A 23,258-nucleotide genomic window follows, 5' to 3' on the forward strand; every position below is an offset into this window, starting at 1 on the left:
TACTATTGAATTTTACTAATGCTCTCTTTTGTTTCCCAAATGACCTGTCTGCTTTAATGATGGTTTGGATACTGGTACGATTCAAATCCTCATCCAAAGGCCATGACACTATTGACTAGATCTCTGTTGACTTCGCTGAGAATGTGAAATACTGTATTGCAAGATAAAATCAGCACGTAGGTGCTCAGTGAAACTGAAGAGTCCATTAGTGCCTTAACTCTTGAATTACCTTCTGGGTATCTCTCTTGATAAGGACAAGCTAAAAGGAAAAGTTTCCCTTGTCATTAAATCTTTAACAATGTGATATTGACAGACTTGAGTCTCTTTGTATTTTTAGCATTTTTAGATTGCATTCATGCTCATTTTTTCCTGTGGATGTGAGCAAGCCATGTTTGATTACTCACTATCCGATGTCTGGGTGCAGGGAGGAGCAGTGATTTGTCTGTGTCCTGTGTGCATTACAAGGGCATCTTCAACATTAAGAATTAAACTCCATCTTACTGCATTAGAAGTATGGGAACCAGACTGCCAAAGTAATGGCATCTTGAATTAATATCAGTGCTTTAAAATTCTCAAATATATGCCACTCTTCATCTTTCTGGTATAGAGTTTCAGAGATGAACTACTTTATTTTGCAGTGTTTTGATCCTAATTTTTTTTATTCAGTCATATCTTAAAAGCAGAAATGCTCACTTTTTTCTTTTTTTTTTTTTTTTTAAGTTTCCATTACTTACTATTAACTCAAGTTTTTTACTCCAAACAAGCTTTGTATGCTTTTTCCTGTACAGTAGATACAGGCACAGGTCTAGGCTCAATTACTATGCATTATAGATATTTCACATGTGAACATGAATCTGAGATTAGCACTGTATTTTAGAGGCTCACTTACATTTATTCCCCTAAATGGTCCTTAGGAAATCTTGACAATAATTAGAAATATGGTTACTCTCAGCTCTACACCAATTCATGCTGGGGATGGACTATTCATTAGGGACTGTAGTGACAGGAAAGGGGTAACAGGTTCAAACTTAAACAGGGGAAGTTTAGATTGGATATAAGGAAGAAGTTCTTTACTGTTAGGGTGGTGAGGCACTGGAATTGGTTACCCAGGGAGGTTGTGAATGCTCCATCCCTGGTGGTGTTCAAGGCCAGGTTGGACGGAGCCTTTGGTGGCATGCTTTAGTGTGAGGTGTCCCTACCCATGGCAGCGGGGCTGGAACTAGATGATCTTAAGGTTCTTTCCAACCCTAACTGTTCTATGATTCTATAATAAGTGGAATTCACCTTTAATTTAGGTCTTTCGGTCCTTCATGTACATGGAACCAGACTTTCAGGTGTTCTTAAAATTTGACTACTTAGTTGGTGGCAAAATGGGAGCTGACCCCTTTTCAAATTCCTGCATAATACCTTCTAAGCCCTTCTTTTATCTACCATGAAAAAATGATCTATTCACAAGGGCACAGATTCCTAAACAAATATTGGCACAGCTTCTTCTGAGCACAAACAGCTGCGGAAAGGGTTTGCAGCAGCTATCACCCGTCTGTGCTAGAGGTAAACTCACAGCTGCTTTGAGACGGGGACGGCTGCAAGGTGGGAGAGGGGACTCTCTTCAATGTCACTGTTTGCCAGGGCCTACTGCTCCCATGAGCAGTCCAGGTTCCAAATGTTGCTAACTAAAAGACACTGTATCTTCCCTTGCCAGAGGGAAGATACCCTTCCCCTGGTCACCAACAGGGAAGGGCTGGTTGGAAATGTTATGCTCCAGCGCAGCCTTGCTTGTAGCGATCATGAGATTGTCAAGTTCGAGATCCTCAGGACAGTGAGAAGAGTGTGCAGCAAGCTGGACTTCAAGAGAGCAGACTTTGGCCTCTTCAGGAACCTGCTTAGTAAGGTCCCATGGGATATAGCCCTAGAGGGCAGGGGGGGCCCAAGACTGCTGGTTGATATTCAAGGGTCACCTCCTACAAGCTCAGGAGTGCTGCATCCCAACTAGAAGGAAGTGCAGCAGGAGGGCCAGGAGACATCCTTGGAGGGATAAGGAGCTGCTCAGGAAACTTCGAGGGAAAAAAGGAGGCTTACAAAAGGAGGAAGCAAGGACAGGCGGCCTGCGAAGAATACAGGGATGTTGTCCGGGAACATAGGGACCAGGTTAGGGAATCTAAGTCCAAGTTAGAATTAAACTTGGCTAGGGATGTTAAAGATAACAGGAAGGGATTCTATGGGTACATTGAGAATAAAAGACAGACTAGGGACAACATGGGCCCTCTCGAGAAGCTATCAGGAGAACTGGCTACCCTGGACTTGGAGAAGGCTGAGGTTCTTAATGACTTCATTGCTTCAGTGTCTACTGGCAAATGCTCTGACCACACCACCCTAGTCTTGGAAGGCAGACACAGGGAATGTGATAATGAAGACCTTGGGCCCACTGTAGGAAAGGATCTGGTTCGAGACCATCTTAAGAACCTGAACGTACACAAGTCCATGGGACCTGATGAAATCCATCCACGGGTCCTGAAGGAGCTGGCGAATAAAGTTGCTAAGCCACTGGCCATCATATTTGAAAAATCATGGCAGTTGGGTGAGGTTCCCAACAACTGGAAAACGGGAAATATAACCCCCATTTTCAAGAAGGGGAAAATGGATGACCCAGGGAATTACAGACCAGTCAGTCTCACCTCTGTGCCTGGCAAAATCTTGGAGCACATTCTCCTGGAAGGCATGCTAAGGCACATGAAGAACAACAAGGTGCTTGGTGACAGCCAGCATGGCTTCACTAAGGGGAAATCCTGCCTGACCAATTTGGTGGCCTTCTATGATGGGGCTACAGAACTGGTGGACAAGGGGTAGAGCAGTTGATGTCATCTACCTGGACTTGTGCAAAGCGTTTGACGCTGTCCCACACAACATCCTTGTCTCTAAATTGGAGAGACATCAATTTGATAGATGGACCACTCGGTGGATAAAGAACTGGCTGGATGGCCACACGCAAATAGTTGTGGTCAGTGGCTCAATGTCCACTTAGAGACCAGTAACGAGTGGTGTTCCTCAGCGATCGGTGTTGGGACCGGTCTTGTTTATCATCTTTGTTGCTGACATGGACAGTGGGATTGAGTGTGCCCTCAGCAAGTTTGCCAATGACACCAAGCTGTGTGGTCCGGTTGATAAGCTGGAGGGAAGGGATGCCATCCAGAGGGATCTTGACATGCTTGTGAAGTGAGCTGATGCCAACCTTATGAAGTTTAACCATGACAAGTGCAAGGTCCTACACTAGGTCAGAGCAGTCCCAGGCACAGCTGCAGGCTGGGCAGAGAAGAGATTCAGAGCAGCCCTGTGGAGAAGGACTTGGGGGTGTTGGTTGATGAGAAAATGAACATGAGTCGGCTTCAGTGTGCGCTCGCAGCCCAGAAAGCCAACCGTATCCTGGGCTGCATCAAAAGCAGCGTGACCAGCAAGTCGAAGGAGGTGATCCTGCCCCTCTACTCTGCTCTTGTGAGACCTCACCTGGAGTATTGTGTGCAGTTCTGGTGTCCTCAGCATAAAAAGGACATGGAACTGCTGGAACAAGTCCAGAGGAGGAACATGAGGATGCTCAGGGGACTGGAGCACCTCCCGTATGAAGATAGGCTGAGGAAGTTGGGTCTGTTCAGCCTGGAGAAGAGAAGGCTGCGTGGAGACCTCATAGCAGCCTTCCAGTACCTGAAGGGGGCCTATAAGGATGCTGGGGAGGGACTGTTCATCAGGGACTGTAGTGATAGGACAAGGGGTAACGGGTTAAAACTTAGACAGGGGAAGTTTAGATTGGATATAAGTAGGAAATTCTTTACTGTAAGGGTGGTGAGGCACTGGAATGGGTTGTCCAGGGGAGTTGTGAAATCTCCATTCCTGGCAGTGTTCAAGGCCATGTTGGACGGAGCCTTTGGTGGCATGGTTTAGTGTGAGGAGTCCCTGCCCATGGCAGGGGGGTTGGAACTAGATGATCTTGAGGTCCTTTCCAACCCTAACTATTCTATGGTTGTATGATTCTAAGAGCACAGTTTGGCCCAGGAGTAATGACTAGTATTTTTTGTTTTCCTGGCGTTTTCTGCCTGGCCACAGCAGTAGGAACAAGTTACAAATGAACATGGGGAGTGCAGGTCTGTATCTTCATATCATACAATATGGTGCATCCTCCTTGTTGGCACCAGCACTGGCTCTCCCACCTCACCCGTATTTCAGCTGTACTTGCATGGCCAGGCTGATTGCAAGTTCCTTCTGTGGTTTCTCACTCTAGAAAAGGTCAGTGGAATTACAGAGGACTGAAGCCGAGATTTGAGGTGCTGGTTCAGATCGTCAGGTCTACAGGGTCATAACTGTCCTGCACACAAGCCTTGTGATTTTTGTCTACGAGCATAAATGTTGCAGAACTTGGTCTGCCATTTGGAAATCTTGTAGTCAGATTTGAGACTTTCAAGAATGAAATACCACAACATATGTATACAGTGACCTTCTAGAAGCTTTATTTCTTAAAAGCGGCAAAAGTGAGGGAAGTCTATGGCACATTTCCTGAGCTGGCAAAAATTCTTTCGATTTCAGTGAAAGAAGTGAAGCCAGTAATTCTTACCAGCTGGGAATCTGCCCACTTACTCTTTCTAAACAATACCTCAGGTAAGTGCTTTGAAAAAAAAAATGGTAGAATAAAGTACCATGATCCAGGTATTAAAGGAAACCTTCCTAAAAAGTCATTCCTTATTTGAAATTATTCTGTTAGAGCCCAAACCAGTGCATTAAAGTAGGAGAGAAAAGCCTTAAATCAATGATAAAAGTATTTCTTTAAATCCTTGTACTTTTAAACTCCTTTCAGTCCATCTGATATTTAAACAATATTAAAAAAAAAAAAAAAAAGAAAAAGAACGTGAAGGGATTATGATGTTCTTTAAATGCATAATACTGAGGGAAGGAAAATATGGCTTATTCAACATTAACCTTGACAAATTCTTGCTCATGTCATTTAAATGAATGAACCTTTCCCATGTCTAGCTTGCTGGACCTTGGGAAACAGCAGTGAGGAAGGACTGTAAAAATGATGCTCATATTTCTTGTTCTTCTGAGTAAATGAATTATGTCAATGAAATCCAAATAAGGATGAATCTGTTCACTTGAATCACCTGTTCACAGCCAATAAACTTCCATGTGAAACAGTGCTTATCCTTCTCAGTTGCCGTGTATTGATCTAAAACATCTTCCCTGAGCTTTCTCTCTCCTTTTCCTCCTACAGGCAAAAGGTTAGAATTAGATAATAGTATTAATTTTCCAGACATCTGCACATGTTTTAATAGCCTTTAGAAGGTTTGAAATGGTTTCTGTTTGACCACCACAGGGCTAAAATGCCATTAAGACTTATATTGTAGCAATACATAACAATCATAGCCCCATAGTTCAACCTGGCAATAAAAGAGCTAATTTATTTTATCAGAGATTTAAATTTATGTGATGAGCTCCTCTCTCAGTAGGAGCTGAAATACCACTCCTAAAAATACCACAGCTCTTCATATTTTCAAAAACAGACAAAGTACTTGCAGTGACCCTTGGGTATGTATTTGTTCTGTGTGCTTGTTGAGTGTTGGCACATGTGTTTGTGTGTTCATATAATACCATTTACCATTCCTGAGACCTTTTTAGTTCTTCTGTTTCTTCATTCTTAGTCTCATTTTTTTTTCCATCATCTGACTCACAGGCTCTGCAGGAAGAAAGTTATTAGCAGATCCAAGGTAGTCTCCAGTGTTAGCGTTTTGTTTTTTTTTTTTTTTTACTACCCTGAGAACTGGAATTTTGTTGTGGGACAAAATTATTGCTGTTTACGTAAATTGTGTTTAAAATAGCGTTTAAAATAGACATATGCAGTTAATAAGGGTATTTTGAAAATCTGTGAAAGAAATATTTAGAGCTCAGACAGTTTTCATTTCCAACTATATGCTAGAGGAAAGCTTCAGCTTATCCCATTATAAAGTGATAAAGCAGCATTTGATGGCAGCACCTTCTGTGATAAAATGATCATGGCAGCACCGAGAACGAATCTAATAAGGGAATTGATCTGTAGATTCCAATTCTGTAAGAGACAACATCGATCAACATAAACGTCAATAACAAGATCGTACTGAGTTCTGCCTAATTCCTTTAGATGATTTTGGGGCATAGTCAGAAAGCGAATGTGAAAATGAATTTTAAACTGCAGGAATCACAAAGACAGACCAAAATTGTGTTGTGCTACCAGGATTATCACTGACTCTCTTAGCATCACCAATTTAGCAGCATGTTGAAATTAGTGAGTAGTATTTAAGCAGATAATGATTGATAATGCAATGTCTGTTGTATAAGCGAGACTGAAACATCAGTACTTTTCATCTGTGTTTTCATGTTAAAGCATTTCTTAAAACAGTGAAATAATAAAAAGCAGCCCACCTTTTTACTGCTAATGCATAGATAGCATGTGGAAGGCATGCCTTAGAAGATTAACAGTATAGTTCTTCCTTGTCACAGATGTTCAGTATAAAGTTGTTTCCTAAACTGATTCTGACCATGCTGAAATGTTTGTGAATACACTCTCTGATGTTCCCAATACTCCTAGCACCTGCATAATGTTAGAACTCATTTAGCAAAGTGGAATTAACCTATTAATTAGTATTAGATCAATCAAAAGGTGTTTACTAAAAGCATTTACTGGTTTAACCCAAATTATTAAGAAACAAAATACAAATATGTACTCAAGAAAAGGCTTAACTCTTCTACAATATTAGTCTCATAAAACTGTTGTTTTACCATACTCCAAGGAGTCTTCCATAGCAAGAACACTGAAAACATTTATTTCATTAATTATTTACATTCTGACTAGCTGATTACCGGATCATTGATGTAAACTGTTGACTTTACAGTAATTACAAACCACAGGGAACTTTATACAGACATTTTCCTAAGAAATTAAATTAGCTCATTTTATTATTACTGCAATATTTACAGACTCCTACCATAGTGTTATTAAAATGAGAACTAATGCTTTGGAGTCCCAGAGCTTGAAAACACTGATAGAGTTATAAAATGAAAAGTAGGATCAGGGAATATTACTTTATGTCTTTGAATGTAACTTTTATTTAAAGCAGTTTATAAAAATTAATAAAACTAAGATATTTGGAACAGGGATAATTTTAGGCTTACATTAATGTTGCCAGCTCTCAAGAATACAGAGAGATTATGTTATTTATGTTTATGCATCAAATGTCTGCTTAATGCCTCCCAGTTTATACGCTAGGATATAAGTTTCTAACCTTCTGAGTTACTATGGAATCTAATTCACTGGTTTTTTTTGCCATCTCTGCATGACTTGATAATAATGGAGAGCAGCAAGCCTGGAAAATCTGAGGCAGATGCAAATGAAACCTTTGTTTTATTTTTTTGTGCTGGATTTGCCTTGTTAACAGGATTTGTTTATGTAGTTTTTGCCCCCTAATCTTCTATACAAATGTTTGTATTATCATACCTGTGTACTTTGTCTTGGGTGTTGTCGGTTAAGTCTCAGTAAACTCTCCTGGAGCATTTGCAGTAGAACTTAGAATCATAGAATAGAATCATAGAATGGTTAGGGTTGGAAAGGACCTCAAGATCATCTAGTTCCAGCCCCCCTGCCATGGACAGGGACACCTCTCACTAAACCATCCAACACAAGGCTTCATCCAACCTGGCCTTGAACACTGCCAGGGATGGAGCACTCACAACCTCCCTGAGCAACCGATTCCAGTGCCTCACCACCCTAACAGGAAAGAATTTCCTCCTTATATCCAATCTAAACTTCCCCTGTTTAAGTTTTAACCCATTACCCCTTGTCCTGTCACTACAGTCCCTGACAAAGAGTCCCTCCCCAGCATCCCTATAGGCCCCCTTCAGGTACTGGAAGGCTGCTATGAGGTCTCCACGCAGCCTTCTCTTCTCCAGGCTGAAAAGCCCCAACTTCCTCAGCCTGTCTTCATACTTGATAAACCACTATTAATACTGGGTTTGAATTTGAAGTCTAGCATCTTCTCTATCACAAGGCTTCTAAGGTTTTTATCGAAGTCAGCCTAGTAGGAATGAAAACCAACAAAACCAAATGGAAAATATTAAAATGGAAGTTTCATGGAAGTATTTTATTAATTAATGGAAAATCAAAATCCGCTTGACTTGAAAATCCTTGAATAGCTGGAAACTTTCTTGGTTTTGACTAAGAACTGATTCAGCTTACTGAAATGTATTCTACAGTTAATCCTTTACTATTCATTTTATGCATAACTCTTCCTCCTTTACCACTGAGTAATACAGCATGTTTGAGATTGTTTCCTATATTTGACATAGCTGTAGGTAAGACCAATAAACAGCAGTCTCTAACTGCCTGCTTATACCACTGTAAGAGTTATCCTGGGGTTCACTTACTGTGTATTAACAAACTCATTCCACCAAAAATGGATACTGTAGCTGTTGTGGTAAATCTCCTGTGATACAGCTGTTGAGAACCCTAGCAGCAATATACAGCACAAATTAACTTTAGTTAACCTGTCAGACAAACCTTAGTATATAACCAGATTCTAAGTATAAAACACAACATGCATGTTGGTACTAAATACAGTGGTGTATAAAACTTCTGAGTTGTTTTGCCTGTTCCAGACTGAGGTGTATGACATTGCATGTTACACACTTTTGCCGAATATCAAGTATCTTTGTTAACTGCTTGGTCTGTAGCAACAGAGAAGTAGAAAAAAATAGCTTAGTGTGATGCTTTAGCTTTACAATCAGAAGTTACATGTTTTGCCTGCACAGAGGTATATTAGTAGCTTCTAGAGTACTAAGAAATGATGAGCATATATTTACTTTTGGTAAGGAAGGTGTGTTTTAAATGGTCTAAGGCTGTTAGTTCCTCGCTCAAATTTTAGCTCCAACAGTTGGAGAAAGGAGTTACCTAACAAGTAGACTGCACATTGCATGTTCTCCTGGAACAGATTGCCCAGGGAGGTTGTAAATGCTCCATCCCTGGCAGTGTTCAAGGCCAGGCTGGACGAAGCCTTGGGTGAGATGGTTTAGTGTGAGGTGTCCCTGCCCATGGCAGGGGGGTTGGAACTAGATGATCTTGAGGTCCTTTCCAACCCTAACTATTCTATGATTCTATGATTCTCATACTGAAGATCTTTATTCACTTTTTCTAGGGGATGTTCTGAAGCAACAGAACAGGGCAGGAAGAGAGCTGTAATGAACCTCTGTTTACTCCCATGCTTTATTGATACTTTGCCATTTTCTTTCCTTGGCTGCTTGATGCAATATTTTGGTGCTTAAGGAAATGCACTAGTACAGACTGATTGGTCATGGTTGCTCTGTGTGCAAGTGAAAATACAAGTCTAAATATTTGTTGCAGAATAATCTCAAATAGACAAGCCTGTAAACATGTAACATTTTATGAACAAAATATATAAATCCAGAAGAGTTGTTGAGTTGTCCTGTTACTACAAGGGAACCTGAACATGGACTCAGAATGCTACCCAAATGCTGAGGGCAAGAGAAGTTAGTATCTTAACTTAGTGTTTCTTCCTTTGAAAATGCTGAACTTCTCCCACCTTCCCCAGACTAACAGTTGTTTTCTGATTTCCTTATCCTTTAAAGCTTAGTCTATTTTTAGCACACTTGTGACAATGTAGAGACATAGACCTATTTGATGTTACTATGAAGCCTGTAAGGCCATATTTTATTCCCAGAACTGGCACCCAGAAAAATCACATTAACTGTTTACTTCTGTGCAGAAATGCAAAAATCATTTTTGTCTTAAAAACACTTAACTTTCTCCTTATGTCAGAGTATTTAGTGTATAAGAAGTTCTCATTTCATACTTTGAGCAGTGCATGTTCTTAATCTAGGTAAGTTCTGATGGAATAAGTGTTCTGTCACCTCCAGCTAAACATCCCTCTGCAATGTATCTAAGGACTAAAAAAAATCAAGATTTAGTTTCATGAAAGATTGTATTTCTGTGTAAACTAATACTACATAAATAGCATACCTAATAATATTTTTTCTTTTTTAGTCTGCTGTCTTCCATGATGTAATGGAAATGTAGTGCAGAGTACTATTTCTGTAAGACCTTTGAAACTACAGCTCATCGTGTATGTGATTAATTCATAGCTGCAGTGTGTTTCTGGTGGATATAAGAGTTAAAGATGAACAAGGGAACAGGAAAGTGAGACAGGTCAGATGACTGGCTAAAAAATGTTGGATTGTTGGATGAAGCCTTGTGTGGGATGGTTTAGTGTGAGGTGTCCCTGCCTATGGCAGGGGGGTTGGAACTAGATGATCTTGAGGTCCTTTCCAACCCTAACTATTCTATGATTCTATGATTCTGTGATTCTGTATATATTCAGTAACTCATTTGGTACAACAAGGGTGGAATTGGAGCAGCGGTGTTGCTGTTGTGGACTTTAGGGGAATCTTCTTTGTGCAGAGAATTATTAAAAAGGAGTGGTGTGAAGACTGCAGAAAAGGTATTCCCTGGTAGTCCAGTTGCAGTGGTCAGGTCATGTAGGAGAGCAGTCTGTACAGGTGTGTGATGCCTGAGATAACAGCAAAGATGGGAGGAGGTCACATGCAACAAACAAACATTTACAGCTCTGGCACAGAGCACTAGGATTAAAGTGTCTCCTTAGAATCGAGAGAGGATTTCTTCTTTGTGAATGATGGACTTTGGTTCATGTGAGAAAAGCAAAACCAATTGATTTAATAGCAATTAACTCATCCAATATTGGAGAGCCGTTACAGTTGGGCATAATTCATTGAAAATTGTTCTGGCAATGCTGCAGGCCATTAGATGTTTCAAAAAGGAGATGGGAACTGATAGATATTCTGCACGGATACAGTCGAGAGGCAGAATAGTTAGGGGAGTCTCTCTGTAATATTGCCTCATGCCAGCAGATAGTAGCCTTCTTTTATCTTCCTAGAAAGCCTTAATAAGGATGCCTCTGGGGGGAAGGGGAACTGACCTACTATTTGATGGATTGGTAATCTGCCTGCCAGATAATTGTATTTCCTATTGCACTTGATATAATAGTTTTCCACCTAAATTATCAGTTACTTTGGTTTTATTTTCTGTGTGGATTTCAGGAGTTAATCTTGACACTGAGCCATAAAAGGCATGGCTTTTTCTGCATCAGTGTCACAGGTAAAGGAGGAACTTTTTGCTGCTGGTCACCAGCAGCCAGAGAGGCCTGCTCTGCCCGGGCTTCTGTACCTCTCAGCACCCGCTTTCTGTAGAGGCATGGGTCCAGTCTAGCTAACATGCTAAGAATGTTTTAGTTCATGCCTGCCCTGGCAGTACTCAGTACAGGTTGATTTCCACTTAAGCTGGTCCAGGCATGCTGTATTAACTTCCATAATGTTTTTTGTTGTGCAGCCCAGTGCTTCCTGTGTTCAGAGAGGCCCAGATGTTCCCCCCCCAGGTAGAAATACTGCTCAGTTTCCTATTGTTATATAGGGCACAAAAAAATGGGGCAGATGGCTTGGATTTGTAGTTGTAACTCCTCGGTTTTATATATAAGTATTCATTTAAATTGATGTGATGTTTTCTGTGGAAGTCATTCTGTGCTGTTCTCCTATCATTGCATTGCATCTGATAGCATCAACAGTGGTTTTAATATTGTACAATTTTCAAGCTCCTTGATCTAGTTATGTGACTGTCATCTGAAAATAACCATAAAGGACAAAGTACATTTTGTATATCTGAGAAGAAATCAGAAACAAGATGCATAGTTAGCACAATCTGTTACTTCATTTTAAATGGATCATTAATGAGGTTTTTAACAAATAGTAGAGTTTTTCCCATTTTTTTAATTAGAAAATGGAGTGGGGGAAAGAAAAACAAAAATGAAGGAAAAACAATTTCTTATCATTTTTCTTTTGTAATTGGATGACTTGCTTCAGTGCTGTGTGACTATATTTAATTAATGATCTCAAACTTTCTTATGCTGTTTGTTAATGCTAGTCATTGTGCTGGCTGTGTCTGCTAGTTTATTTGCATATGTGTGTGTGGGAATATTCCCAATGTGATGATCTGCTGTGTGATACAGAAATGTAATCACATTATACATCTTGAGAATGCATTTTCCTTCTTTGTTAATCATTTTATTCTGCTGATTCACCTTTGTTATGACAGTTTTATAGAGTCATAGAGTTTAACACTGGTAGTGATTGGAAAACAGCATGACCCATGTGCATCCCATCCCTTTTGGTCACTGAGCCAGTGGGGGGGGACCCCCAGAATTCTGAGCCATTTACAGCCCACTTTGCTAGGCAACATCTTATCACTGGCCAAAAAGTTGTTTGTTTTCTGCCTGTTCCAGTTGAGCTGATCTCTGCTTTTATGTCTGATATGGGCAATAGCAGCATGCTAAATTCCATTGGATGGTGCTATAGGGGTGTATTTAATTTCCCATATTGAGATGCATATATGTTCCCATTTAAGTAATGAAGTATTTAAAGTGCCTTGCTGAAAAAATGAGAAGACAGTTTTACAGCTCTAAAACTCCTATGCCAGTATTTCTAGGATACTTTTTTTCTGGGAAAATAAATGTTGACGTATAAATGTTCATCCGTTTCACATGTCTGCAGTCATCATCTCTAATGCTCAGATTGGGCTATAGTAACTTCTGCTAAAATATCTCCGGAAGCAAAAATCAGGTGACTGGTTTGACTGGAGAAAGTTAATTCCTTTGCAAAGAGCATGTACACTGCTTGTTCAGAACATCAGTGAGTCTTGATACTGAAAACAGTGGAATTTTCTCGTGGTTCAGTGATGCAGTTGGAGTTATTGTCAAGAATAACACGTGTACTAAGTCAGTAAATCTGTGAGTTTGGGAAGGCATTTTACCTGGAGCTTTAATCTTAAACAAATACCTGACAGTAACTCTAGTAATAACACTTTAAAAGGTGCACACTGAATAACTAAGGGATAGACATCACTGATGTTATAAAACACAGGGCCTGAATATAGTAAATAGTATAATGAAAAGTATCTATCTTGGGTACTGAGTGCTTGTAGCATTTCAATCTATTCAACAATATATTGGACAACATATGTTTATACATACAGGATATTGATCATTGAAAATATTTTCCATAATCTGTGTGCAACAGGTAGTACCTCTGGATGAATATGGGAATATTGAGAAATCTCTCCCAAATTAAAAAAAAAAAAAGAAAAAGCTAATTTTCCTGAAATAGATGCATGAAGCACAGCGTGCAGATAACAGGCTGTAGGAATGGTGCCTGCTTTGTTCTCTAGCAAATAAATTTCTGCAGTGGGTACCAAGAGAGCAGGTTGGGGATTAGCTGGGCATAAGATTGTGTGTGATTGATGTTTCGGGGCTCTGCAAAGAAGTGTCTTCTTGTTACTGCTGCTGCACAGTGTGGAAGGGCTTTTGTGCTAAATTTCTTTTCCTTCTTTGACCAAGCCCTTTGGATGTATGGGGTGATGGACTGCTCATGCAGCCTCTACAAGTCTCCATGGTTTGCATCCTTCACAGGGCCCCCCTAGCAAAGCACCCTGGCCAGATCTGCTCCATTTGTTCCTCCAAATTGCGTGTCCTGGTGCTGTGGAGGGCATAGATGTAGTCTCTCATGTTGCAAGCCTGGAGAATTAATGGGGAAATGAAAAGAGCCTGATCCAAAGTCCTTTTGTTTGGTTGGGTTTTTTTAAGTCCTTTTTTATTGATTTCAGTGGGCTGTGAGTCAGATCCATGCTGCCTGTTACATGATATGTTGGTCTAATGACTGACAGGGCTGCAGATGCTTATTCCTTTGAAGTCATTGGCCAAGGCATTCACATAAACCATGGATTTTATTGAAACTGCAATTAAAGCAAATCAGGCTTAATGCACACTGAAAGCCTTAGTAATTAGTATACAGGTGAACATGGAGGAAAAGGCACAGCTTTCCATCCTTCCAAGCAAAACTGAAAAAAAGAACTGTGTTTATAATCAAACAGCATGTGAATATTAACGCACAAATTCCTCTGAGTCCCCTAGTTCCCCGATGCAATTATTTTCTACTCACATTAATTGTTCCTAACAGATGACAGTAATGACTTTGAGTTAAAATGTGTGCAAAGGAGGCCTTCAGCAGATCAATGCTGTTTAAAAATAGGGTCACTTCTGCAATCATTCACTCAAGGTGTAACAGCTCAAAAATAAAACAACATTAATGTGTTGATTGATTTATAAATGTTAATTTTGTAGTTCATTTTTATGCTTTTTTTCCTGAAACCTGTCAAACTCTATGGATAATGGTGGGTCTTGTATTCATTTGTCATTGTTGCATGTGAAGTAATGATAAGCTGCAAAACAGTGACTAGAAGAAAAAGTAGAGTTTCTTTTGGATAAAGAATGATCTGTTCTGTAGACAGGAAGTCTTGGACAGAGCAAAGTTTCAAATTAGAACAAATCCTCTTTTACCTTGGGGTCTTCTTTTCCCTTGAAATTTAACAGCAGAGTTTGGAATTTTAGAAATGCTGATCTGCTGCATATTTGACAAATGCTTATGTTTTGCTCATTCCTTTCTGCTCCCCCAGAAACTCCATTCACGCATCTTAGACCTCTCATCTGGGGATTTGCTTTCAGAAGTAGAACGAAACAGAAGCCTGATGCAGTCTCGAACTGCTGATGCTCAAATTCACGTGAGTTTTTGTGCTGTCCTTGTACCCCTTATTTGGGACCCTGCTTTTTGCCTCTAAAGTCTGCTGCCAGGGATGAACCATAAAGCAGAGCTCTGAATTGAAACACTGTTGAGGCAGATAACTGTACTTCTTCTTTCTTCTATTCTCTGAAATTCAATATTGTGTCCTCAGTTGATATAGTAAGCAGATAGTGTCACTCTGTGCAAAAAAAGCGTAAATCTTAGCAATGTCCCCAGTATACCTTTTTGGGTATTGATTACATCTCAGAATCTCTGAGAAATGGTCAAGGAGCTTTTTATTAAAGCCCATACACCGTATTATTCATCCCACTTTTATGATATATTATGTATGAACTTTTAAAAATTCATGGGCTCTGCATTTTTTTTTTCAGATGGGGTTAGCTTTGTGCTTATTTGGCAAAACGCTAGCCAGTGTGGCTTTCATGTTTCATTGTCAAAGAGAAAAGTAGCTTAAAAAACAAAAGTCACATAGCGGGAAAGAGGACAAGAACAGAGCATTGAACCTGTATATGACTTTGAAGTATAGTAGTGTCAACAAAAATGTAATGTCCTTTGTAATACATACTTTAATGAAAAGGCATTGTTTCAGAGGTTCGCAAAAATGCTAACCACCTTTGCTTGATATGTAATTAAGCCTTCAGGTTAGGTTTTTCTAACATAGTTTTTTGTCTAGCAGTCTAGTTCCATTTTCTGTGATTTCTAGTGAAAATGGTGTGTTTAAATTGTAATACTACATTCAGGCCTTTTTAATTTCATTAAAGGTAATGACTTAAGAGTCTTAATTACAAAAAGTTAAAATTTCACCATGTCAGTTATAGACATGTATGCTAATTAAATATATTTAATGAATGCATCATAAACATATTATTCAAAGTACTTTCTTGGATAATTACAAAAATAAAGGCAAATTGCATGGGAAAATTCCACCCTCAGTGATCTGAATGCAGTGTAGAAATCGGGTGGATATCCTACTTCAGCATATGTAATGGTGCGATACTTTTTGCACATCTTCTCCTTTCTTAAACAATACAGATGATTACAGTAATACACTGTTCTTTTGCTTTCCTTGGATATCTCCATTTTTCCCACTGCTAAAACTGTAGTACCAAAGGCCTTTCTCCTCTCTTTAGGTGAAAAGGAAACAGTGAGGGGATGGAAAGGCTCTCAGACTAGCTGAAGATGACAGGAGGGGCAGGCAATACTTGTCAGTACACTGTGATCTCCTCTTTTCTCTGACATGAGACTCTCATAGGAAAGGGTTTTACAGGCATCCTTCCCTTACACACTGTGATGACTGGGACATAGCCGAGTATAAAGGGCAGAAATTTGACATGATATGTTTTCCCAGTGCCATAGCTGAAAGGCAACAAAATAGCCAAAAGAAGCAGATGCTGCCAATGGCCTCTCTATAGTCAGCCTTACAGAGAATGACACCCTTGTAGCTGGGGAAGCTGATAAGAGAGGGTCTCCCATGTGAACCACGATGTCATAAATAAAGAGTAATTTGTCTCAACAAAGCAAGAAAGTCTGTTTCAGAGCCCAAAACATAGGCATCAGCCTGCCTCACACTGAAAGATGTATACTTCCCAGATCCATGGATTTAAAGACCACTCCTCTTGCATCCATTTGACTTCATAGGAGGACATGTAGCAATAATTCCCAGAGGTGAAATGTGTTCTTGCTACCTCTAAATGATTTTCCCTTTCATAGGGTTTGCCTGCGACAGAGAATAATGGTTTGCCCTGTAGTTACGTTTGTCAAAAACAGAACATTATTATGTCAGTTGAGCAATGAGCAGCTGTATTGATGAACTCCTCAGCAGTAAAAATTCTGCTCTCTCCCATTTAACTGAAAAAAGGTTCAACCCTTGTAGTAATAAATGGGAGGACATGGGAGAACAAATGGAAGAAATTAGCAGAAGGGCAACAAACACGTTAGTGTATGAAAAGCGCCTACAAACAGCATTTTTTTTTTAGATTAGCGTGAAGAAGCTGTGTCTAGTGCATACACGGTTTCAATAATTGTTTTGTGGATTCAATAACTTCATATTTCTTGTGTCTTCGTGAATATAAAGGTAAAATTTTTATCTAAGCAAAATTAGTTTGGGGTATATCTACATGCAAAATCGATAAATATTTTTTGAGCTTGCTTTAATGAAATCTGAAGCAAAGTTTTATGAAACAGAGTCATATAGAATCATATAGGTTGGAAAAAAACCTTAAAATCATCACGTCCAACTATTAACCTAATACTGCCATGTCCACCACTAAACCATATCACTAAGTGCCACCTGTATACATCTTTTAAATACTTCCAGGGATGGTGACTCCACCACTTCCCTGGGGAGCCTGTTCCAATGCTTAACAATCCTTTCAGTGAAGAAACTTTTCCTAACACCCAATGTAAACATCCTCTGGAACAACTTGAGGCTTGAGGCTGTTTCTTCTCATCCTATTTCTTGATATTTGGGAGAAGAGACCAACCCCTACCTCACTGCAACCTGCTTTCAGGTAGCCATGTCATTCTGTCTGGCATTCCTGGTAATTAAAAAGATGTCTGACTCTGTAAGGGAGCTGGAGAATAGCATAATAGAATGGTGCAGGCACTTAACATTAAAGAAGCTCTAACACTCTTAGGCACAAGAGTATTAGTTTGAAAACAAATTAAAGGCATCCTAGATACTCCTACAGAGGTTTAATATTTTACCTAAAGTGCTATCTGCTCTTCATTACTCTCTTCCTCAAAGCTGGCACTTAGTCACAGTCAGCTGAAATTGCATTTGGAGAAGGGCGATAACTACACAAGTACTAAAGGCAGCCATAAAGTGTCAATAAATTGCATAAGCAAGAGGCTTCAGCTGTCTGCAAGCGACACAAAGATGGATCGTCCTACGTCAGAGAGTTTCTTAGACAAAGCTTTGAACTAGATAGGAAACCAAAATTAGACTGTAATGGAGAGATTCCATTCTCAGTGGACATTCTGGCTGGGATACTAAATTAATTTACCTTGTCCAGGGTGCACAGCCTCATCAGTTACATTGTAGGGCTATAATGCGGTTGTCACGTTGTACTTGTATTCTTATAACTTTGTTTTCTGTATCTTACTCTGACACACTGCTTATATACAAAGCATAATTCAAATAGACTCAGAATAATCATTAGCAAAAGAATAGCAGAATATTGGTTTGAGAATAAAGAAGAAAATATGGAGGATTGTGGATTTTTGCCCTGACAAATTTTAGCAATTTGTAATTTAGTTCTCGGTATTAAATTCACCAGATGCTAATGGCATAACAGGAATGCATAAGTAGCTTACTTGCTTTTTCTTTGTCCTTCTTAATCAAGAGGAAGTTAAATGATCTTTTTCCACCCATATTTCTATTTCTTCTCATATTTTAGGAGCGCCAGCAGAATGTGAAATCCAGTATACCCGTTTTGAAATGCCAGAGTCAATTAAATATGACAGGTCCTAGCCACCTGTATCCCCGGAGCAGCTGCAGTAGCAGTGAACTCTCCCTCTCAAGTGCTTGCAGTGAATATTCCAGCGGTTCTTCCTACACGTGGAATGATGGAAAGACATGCAGCAAAAGGGTAAATGAAATTAATTTTCTTCATTTATTAGCGTAAATTAATCTGAAACAAGATAAATTGAAAAGCTGCCTATTTCAGAGATTTTTTTCATTTTCCTCTCTCTTTTATATTTAAAACAGTTGTCACTGAAATCAGTAAGGATTCTGTCCCAAATGTCTCCCTCCCTTTTACTCTCCCCTTTTTAATTCTTCAACAATTCCTTTATCACTCCACTTTGCTCAGTTTCCTCATTTATTCTGACATTTATTCTGTCTTTCACAGTCCAAATTGCTCTTCTTCTTTATCTTAATCCTTCCATTCATATTGTTCTTCCTACAGGTTTTAAATGCGCTGTAGCTTTCACACCACTATGAAATCCTTTATTAAAAAAGAACATTGCTATTAATAGCAATGGAGGAAATGTAATACCCTATGCAACTCCTATATCTGTTTTCTAAAATAGTAACACTTTTTATTAACAGCATGTGTGAGTAATATGTGAATTTTATTTTGGTTCAACAGTCATCTGTAAGCTGGGATAAAAGAGTAAGTGTTGGCTCTTCGCTCCCAAGCAACCTCTCAAGTCCTGCAGATGACCTACCTCCAACTCGTATCAAGGAAAACCATATCTTAGAAGGGCTGAAGAAATTACAGAAGAAAAAAATACTACTTGAATCACCTTCAGTAATATCAAAATGGGGTTACAAAGATTGCATGAACTCTAATGAAGGAATATATTCCCCTGGAGTTAAATGTGGTGGCCATAATGAACAGACTTACTGTAAGCCAACAGAAACAGGAAGTATTTGCATTGAACATAACAAAGCATTCTCTTATGATTCAGATTCACATGATGATGCAGATGATGACTCTTCATCCTTACTGTTGCTGCAGGAAGTACCAAGCAAAGACTGCAGGACTTATTGTAACAAATTAACTCACAGCATTTCTGACAGTCTCTTTGACTGGGATCCTAATAGGAAACACTTGCCAGAAAGAAGTTCATATTTTAATTCAAAGGAAAGACCTGAAAAATTGACTAGTTTTGTCAGTGGATTTCAGGCAGAAATAAAATCATGCACCAGAGCAAAGCTGCCTGAGTTACAGTTATATCAAAGCCATGCTAATATAGGCTGGAAGGACCTTCATTTTCAGCTTTCAGATACTGATGACAATGAAGTCTTGGATGAATTGCATATAGAAAGCAGTGATGAGAAAAGTCCATCAGATTTATTAGCAACTCCTTTTACTGAGAAGTACATGAAGACCTCTGACATGCTCAAAGACACAGAGAATTCTCAGTTTATATCTACTGACAAAGAGGAAAAAAAGATATCTGCTCCCTCAGACATTAGGCCAAAGACATGTAACTTCATTAAACAACAAAAAGTTATAAAAAAGACCTCTTCTGAAGAGTGCATTACAGTAATATTTGATGCTGAGGATGGTGAGCCTATTGAATTCAGCTCACATCAAACTGGAGTTGTCACTGTAACAAGAAATGAAATTTCAATCAACCAGCCACGAACTACATCCAGTGCAGAATATACTGAATTTATACCTCAGGGAATAACTGGTTTGCAGACAGGAACCAATGCTAGAAACTACACTTCTTTAGAAAGACCTGAAGATGAAACTGAGAAAAAGACTCTTGAAGATAATACAGGGAATAAAAACACAGTTGTCCCCATGACCTGCAATGAATCTTCACACTGTGGAAGAATGATGCTGCAAAATACTCCACGACAAAAACTAGCAAAGCCAGTGTACGATGCAACATACAAGGCCAATTCAAGCTCCACCGTGCATTCAGGAAACAATCAAAAGCCAAACTTGACTAAAATACCAAGCAGAGGTAAATTTTCTCCACAAAAAACTGTGATGACAGAGAATGGGGACACGCCTGTAGCTGAAGCAGTAGGCCCTACAGCCCTTGAAAAATCACCTTCTCTGCCACCTGCAAAGCTTTCAAGATTCAAAAAGGCACAAAGTCCACCTCATAGTTTTGACTCAAAGGTTGGCTTTCAGGTTCCAAAGACCCCTGTCCACCCTCTGCCTAGCTTGAGACATCCATGCAGAAGTGACCATTCAAAGTATCCAAAGAGTCAGAATCCAGCATCACCACTGTTGCCTCAGCACCTTATAGAGCCCAGTGACTACGGAGAACCTCCAACCAGAGACTTTCATTGTGATTTAGCAACTGTAGAAACCCAATCACCATCCCCACCCCTTCCTCCAGGCAGGTCAACATCCTTGTTGATTCGGCCTGATTATGCTCATTCACCACCTGTAGTGGTAAAGTTAGGAGGAGCTGGTCCCAGTGAAACAGCAAAAAATATACTGAAATCATCACCATCAAAAGGAACTGTGAACTCTGGCTTTCATAATCAATCTAGTAATGAATTGCGAACAGAAAATGCATCTTCTGGGGCCAAAATTGAGTTATCTTGCCTTCAAGAAAATGCAGAAGCAATTATGCAAAATAAGAGCATACCTCAGCAACCCCATAGTGCATGCCAAGAACTTCCCAATGTTTCCACAAAGCAAATCTGCCCAAAAAGCCCTAATCAGCTGGGTCTCCACAGGAATCGTGAATTTCCTAACACAGATTTTCAAACAGCCAGGTCCTTTTCTCTAGGTTTTCCATCACTGGAAACAACTTCTTCACAAGACACATATTCCAGCAAAAAAGGTATTTCCTGTGACAGTGGGGTAGATCAGACACAAAAGATGCCAAACATTCTCCCTGCAACTCCTCAATGTCATACCACAAGCACAAGTGAGCCTTTACTATCTCAGGTAAACAATTCCCCATTGTCAACACTATTTCATGGTAGTGAAACCGCACATGCTACCCAAAACTCTAATGGGAAAGGAATGAAAACCCGTCTCCCTGTAGGACTGAAATTATTTGTCAAATCTCCCCAGCTTCGCAAGAGTTCTACTGTACCAGGGAAACAGGAAAAAGACAATATAAATGCAGCTTCAAAAAGTAATGTGAGTTCAAGTAAGTACAAGCAAAATGAATCTATATGTGTAACCAGTGGAAGTACAACGGATGCTGAATTAAAAGACTCTAAGTCTGATGCTGAAGTAAAACACAGTTTTAGTGTGGGACTTGAAATGGATGCAGCATCACCTCATTCACATGAAAACTGCAACTTGGTGGTAGACAGAGTAGATGGATTAGAAAACAAATTAGTTAAGAGATCTGTTTCTTCTAGTAACAAGTCACACTTGAAGCCAGCTCTGGGCATGAATGGAGCTAAAGCTCGCAGTCAGAGTTTCAGCATTCATACAGCAGAAAAGCCTTCTGCCCCTGCAACAGAAGGTCTCGGAAAAGTACGGACTCAGATTATTACAAACACCTCTGATAGAGGAAATTCTCTAACAAGGCAGAACTCATCCATGGAAGGACTTCAAATCAAGCCCATTCCTGGGTCAGCAGTGACACCAGTGACTCTTTCATACACTCCAAAAACCACAGAAAATTCCTATTCTAGACAAGGCTCTCTTGGAAATACAACTAGTTGTAATAGCCAGCATGGAAGCCCAAGCAAACTGCCCTTCAGATCATCTCCAAAACTAGACCTGTTTTACAGCACTTCAAAATGCAATGGAAACAAACCATTTTCTCAGAAAGATGCACGCAGCCTGTCTGTCCAGAGTGAGAAAAGCACTGAAAGTTTTCAACATGAAGCTCATAGTAAAAAAAGTGTTCTACCAGCAGAACTGGAGCTAGAACTAGAAGCATCAGTTTCTGTATCTTCCAAACAATCTTCATCATTTCAAAGCTCAGATGGAATAAGGTGTTCTCAGAAACTGGAAGCAACAAAGTCACGAAAACAGCAAATGTGTTTACAGTTAGCAGAAGCCTCTGAGAAGGGTGCCAATATTTTGAGTTCCGCAGCTCTTCAACCTACAATAGAGGAAAAAGTCATGCTATGCATCCAAGAAAATGTGCAGAAGGGTCAGGGACAAACTAAATCTCCCACGACAGAGACTAAACAAAGGACTGGGTCCTCTATAGCTAGTTGGTTTGGCTTTCGAAAGAGTAAGCTCCCAGCACTGAGTAGCCGGAAGATTGATGATCCTAAAACAAAGGTAGAAAAAAAAGATGCAAGAATTTCAGGATTTGGAATTAAGCAGGCAAAATTGGAGAGAAAAAAAGAAAAAAAGAAAACTGAACATCACTGTGAAATAGAAAATGAAATTAACAGGAAAGCAGACAATGGTGATATTTTAGCTGATGCCATGGAGAGCAAAATTCTGAAACCTTTACAAGACACTCCTGGTGAGATTGAGTGTGAGCAAGGCAGAGGTTCCAGCACATCTGAATTCTCGCCAAAAGACAGTTTTATGAAAGAGCTGTTGAACAGGTAAAACTCTGGAACACAGTTTGGGATGTGGTGTTGTACACTGTAGCTTTACAGCTGATCATTTGCTAAGTTCAGTGTGTTTCTCCTAGGCTAAGAATGCATAGTAGTAATAGTAAGTGGACAATCAGGATGTTAATCTCTGCACAAAAAAAGACCCCCAAACCACTAATAATGAGATGATAATTTTGTTCATGTTACTTTGTTAACCAAACCAGTGGTCTTTGAAATTAAAGAATGGCAGATTACATCCAAGTTGATAGAAATTCAAATTATTCCAGAAATCAAGAATCTAAGCAGATGGTGTGTAAAGATTGAGAATATTTAGGTACATGTTTTAATGTATTCCATCTTCATGTATTGTAACCAGCAGACATATATTTGGTAACTAGTCAGAATTAATTACGTTTCGAGCTACCACAACCTTCACTCACAGAACTTAACAATTGCTATATTGTGTTTTCAAGTTTGCCCCACAGCAGTCCTAAATATAATATAAATCATTATATGTGAAAGGCTAAATTGATATACTACCTGAAATTGTAAGTGACAGGTTTGATCAAGGCTAGTTAGAAACATTTATCACTCA

General features: G+C 39.5%; 1 protein-coding gene across 2 annotated transcripts in view; it reads left to right on the forward strand.

Annotated features, from left to right (window-relative positions):
• The window catches only part of NCKAP5 (NCK associated protein 5), a 405,798-nt gene that overhangs the window by 320,553 nt on the left and 61,987 nt on the right, over window positions 1-23,258 (forward strand). For both annotated transcript variants that reach the window (XM_065671334.1, XM_065671333.1), the window contains 3 exons: window positions 14,600-14,704; window positions 18,123-18,314; window positions 18,816-22,672. In XM_065671334.1, coding sequence (XP_065527406.1) covers window positions 14,600-14,704; window positions 18,123-18,314; window positions 18,816-22,672 — 4,154 coding nt within the window. The remainder of the gene's footprint in view (window positions 1-14,599; window positions 14,705-18,122; window positions 18,315-18,815; window positions 22,673-23,258) is intronic.

The sequence above is a fragment of the Lathamus discolor genome, chromosome 3 (assembly GCF_037157495.1).
Source record: "Lathamus discolor isolate bLatDis1 chromosome 3, bLatDis1.hap1, whole genome shotgun sequence".
NCBI lineage: Eukaryota > Metazoa > Chordata > Aves > Psittaciformes > Psittacidae > Lathamus > Lathamus discolor.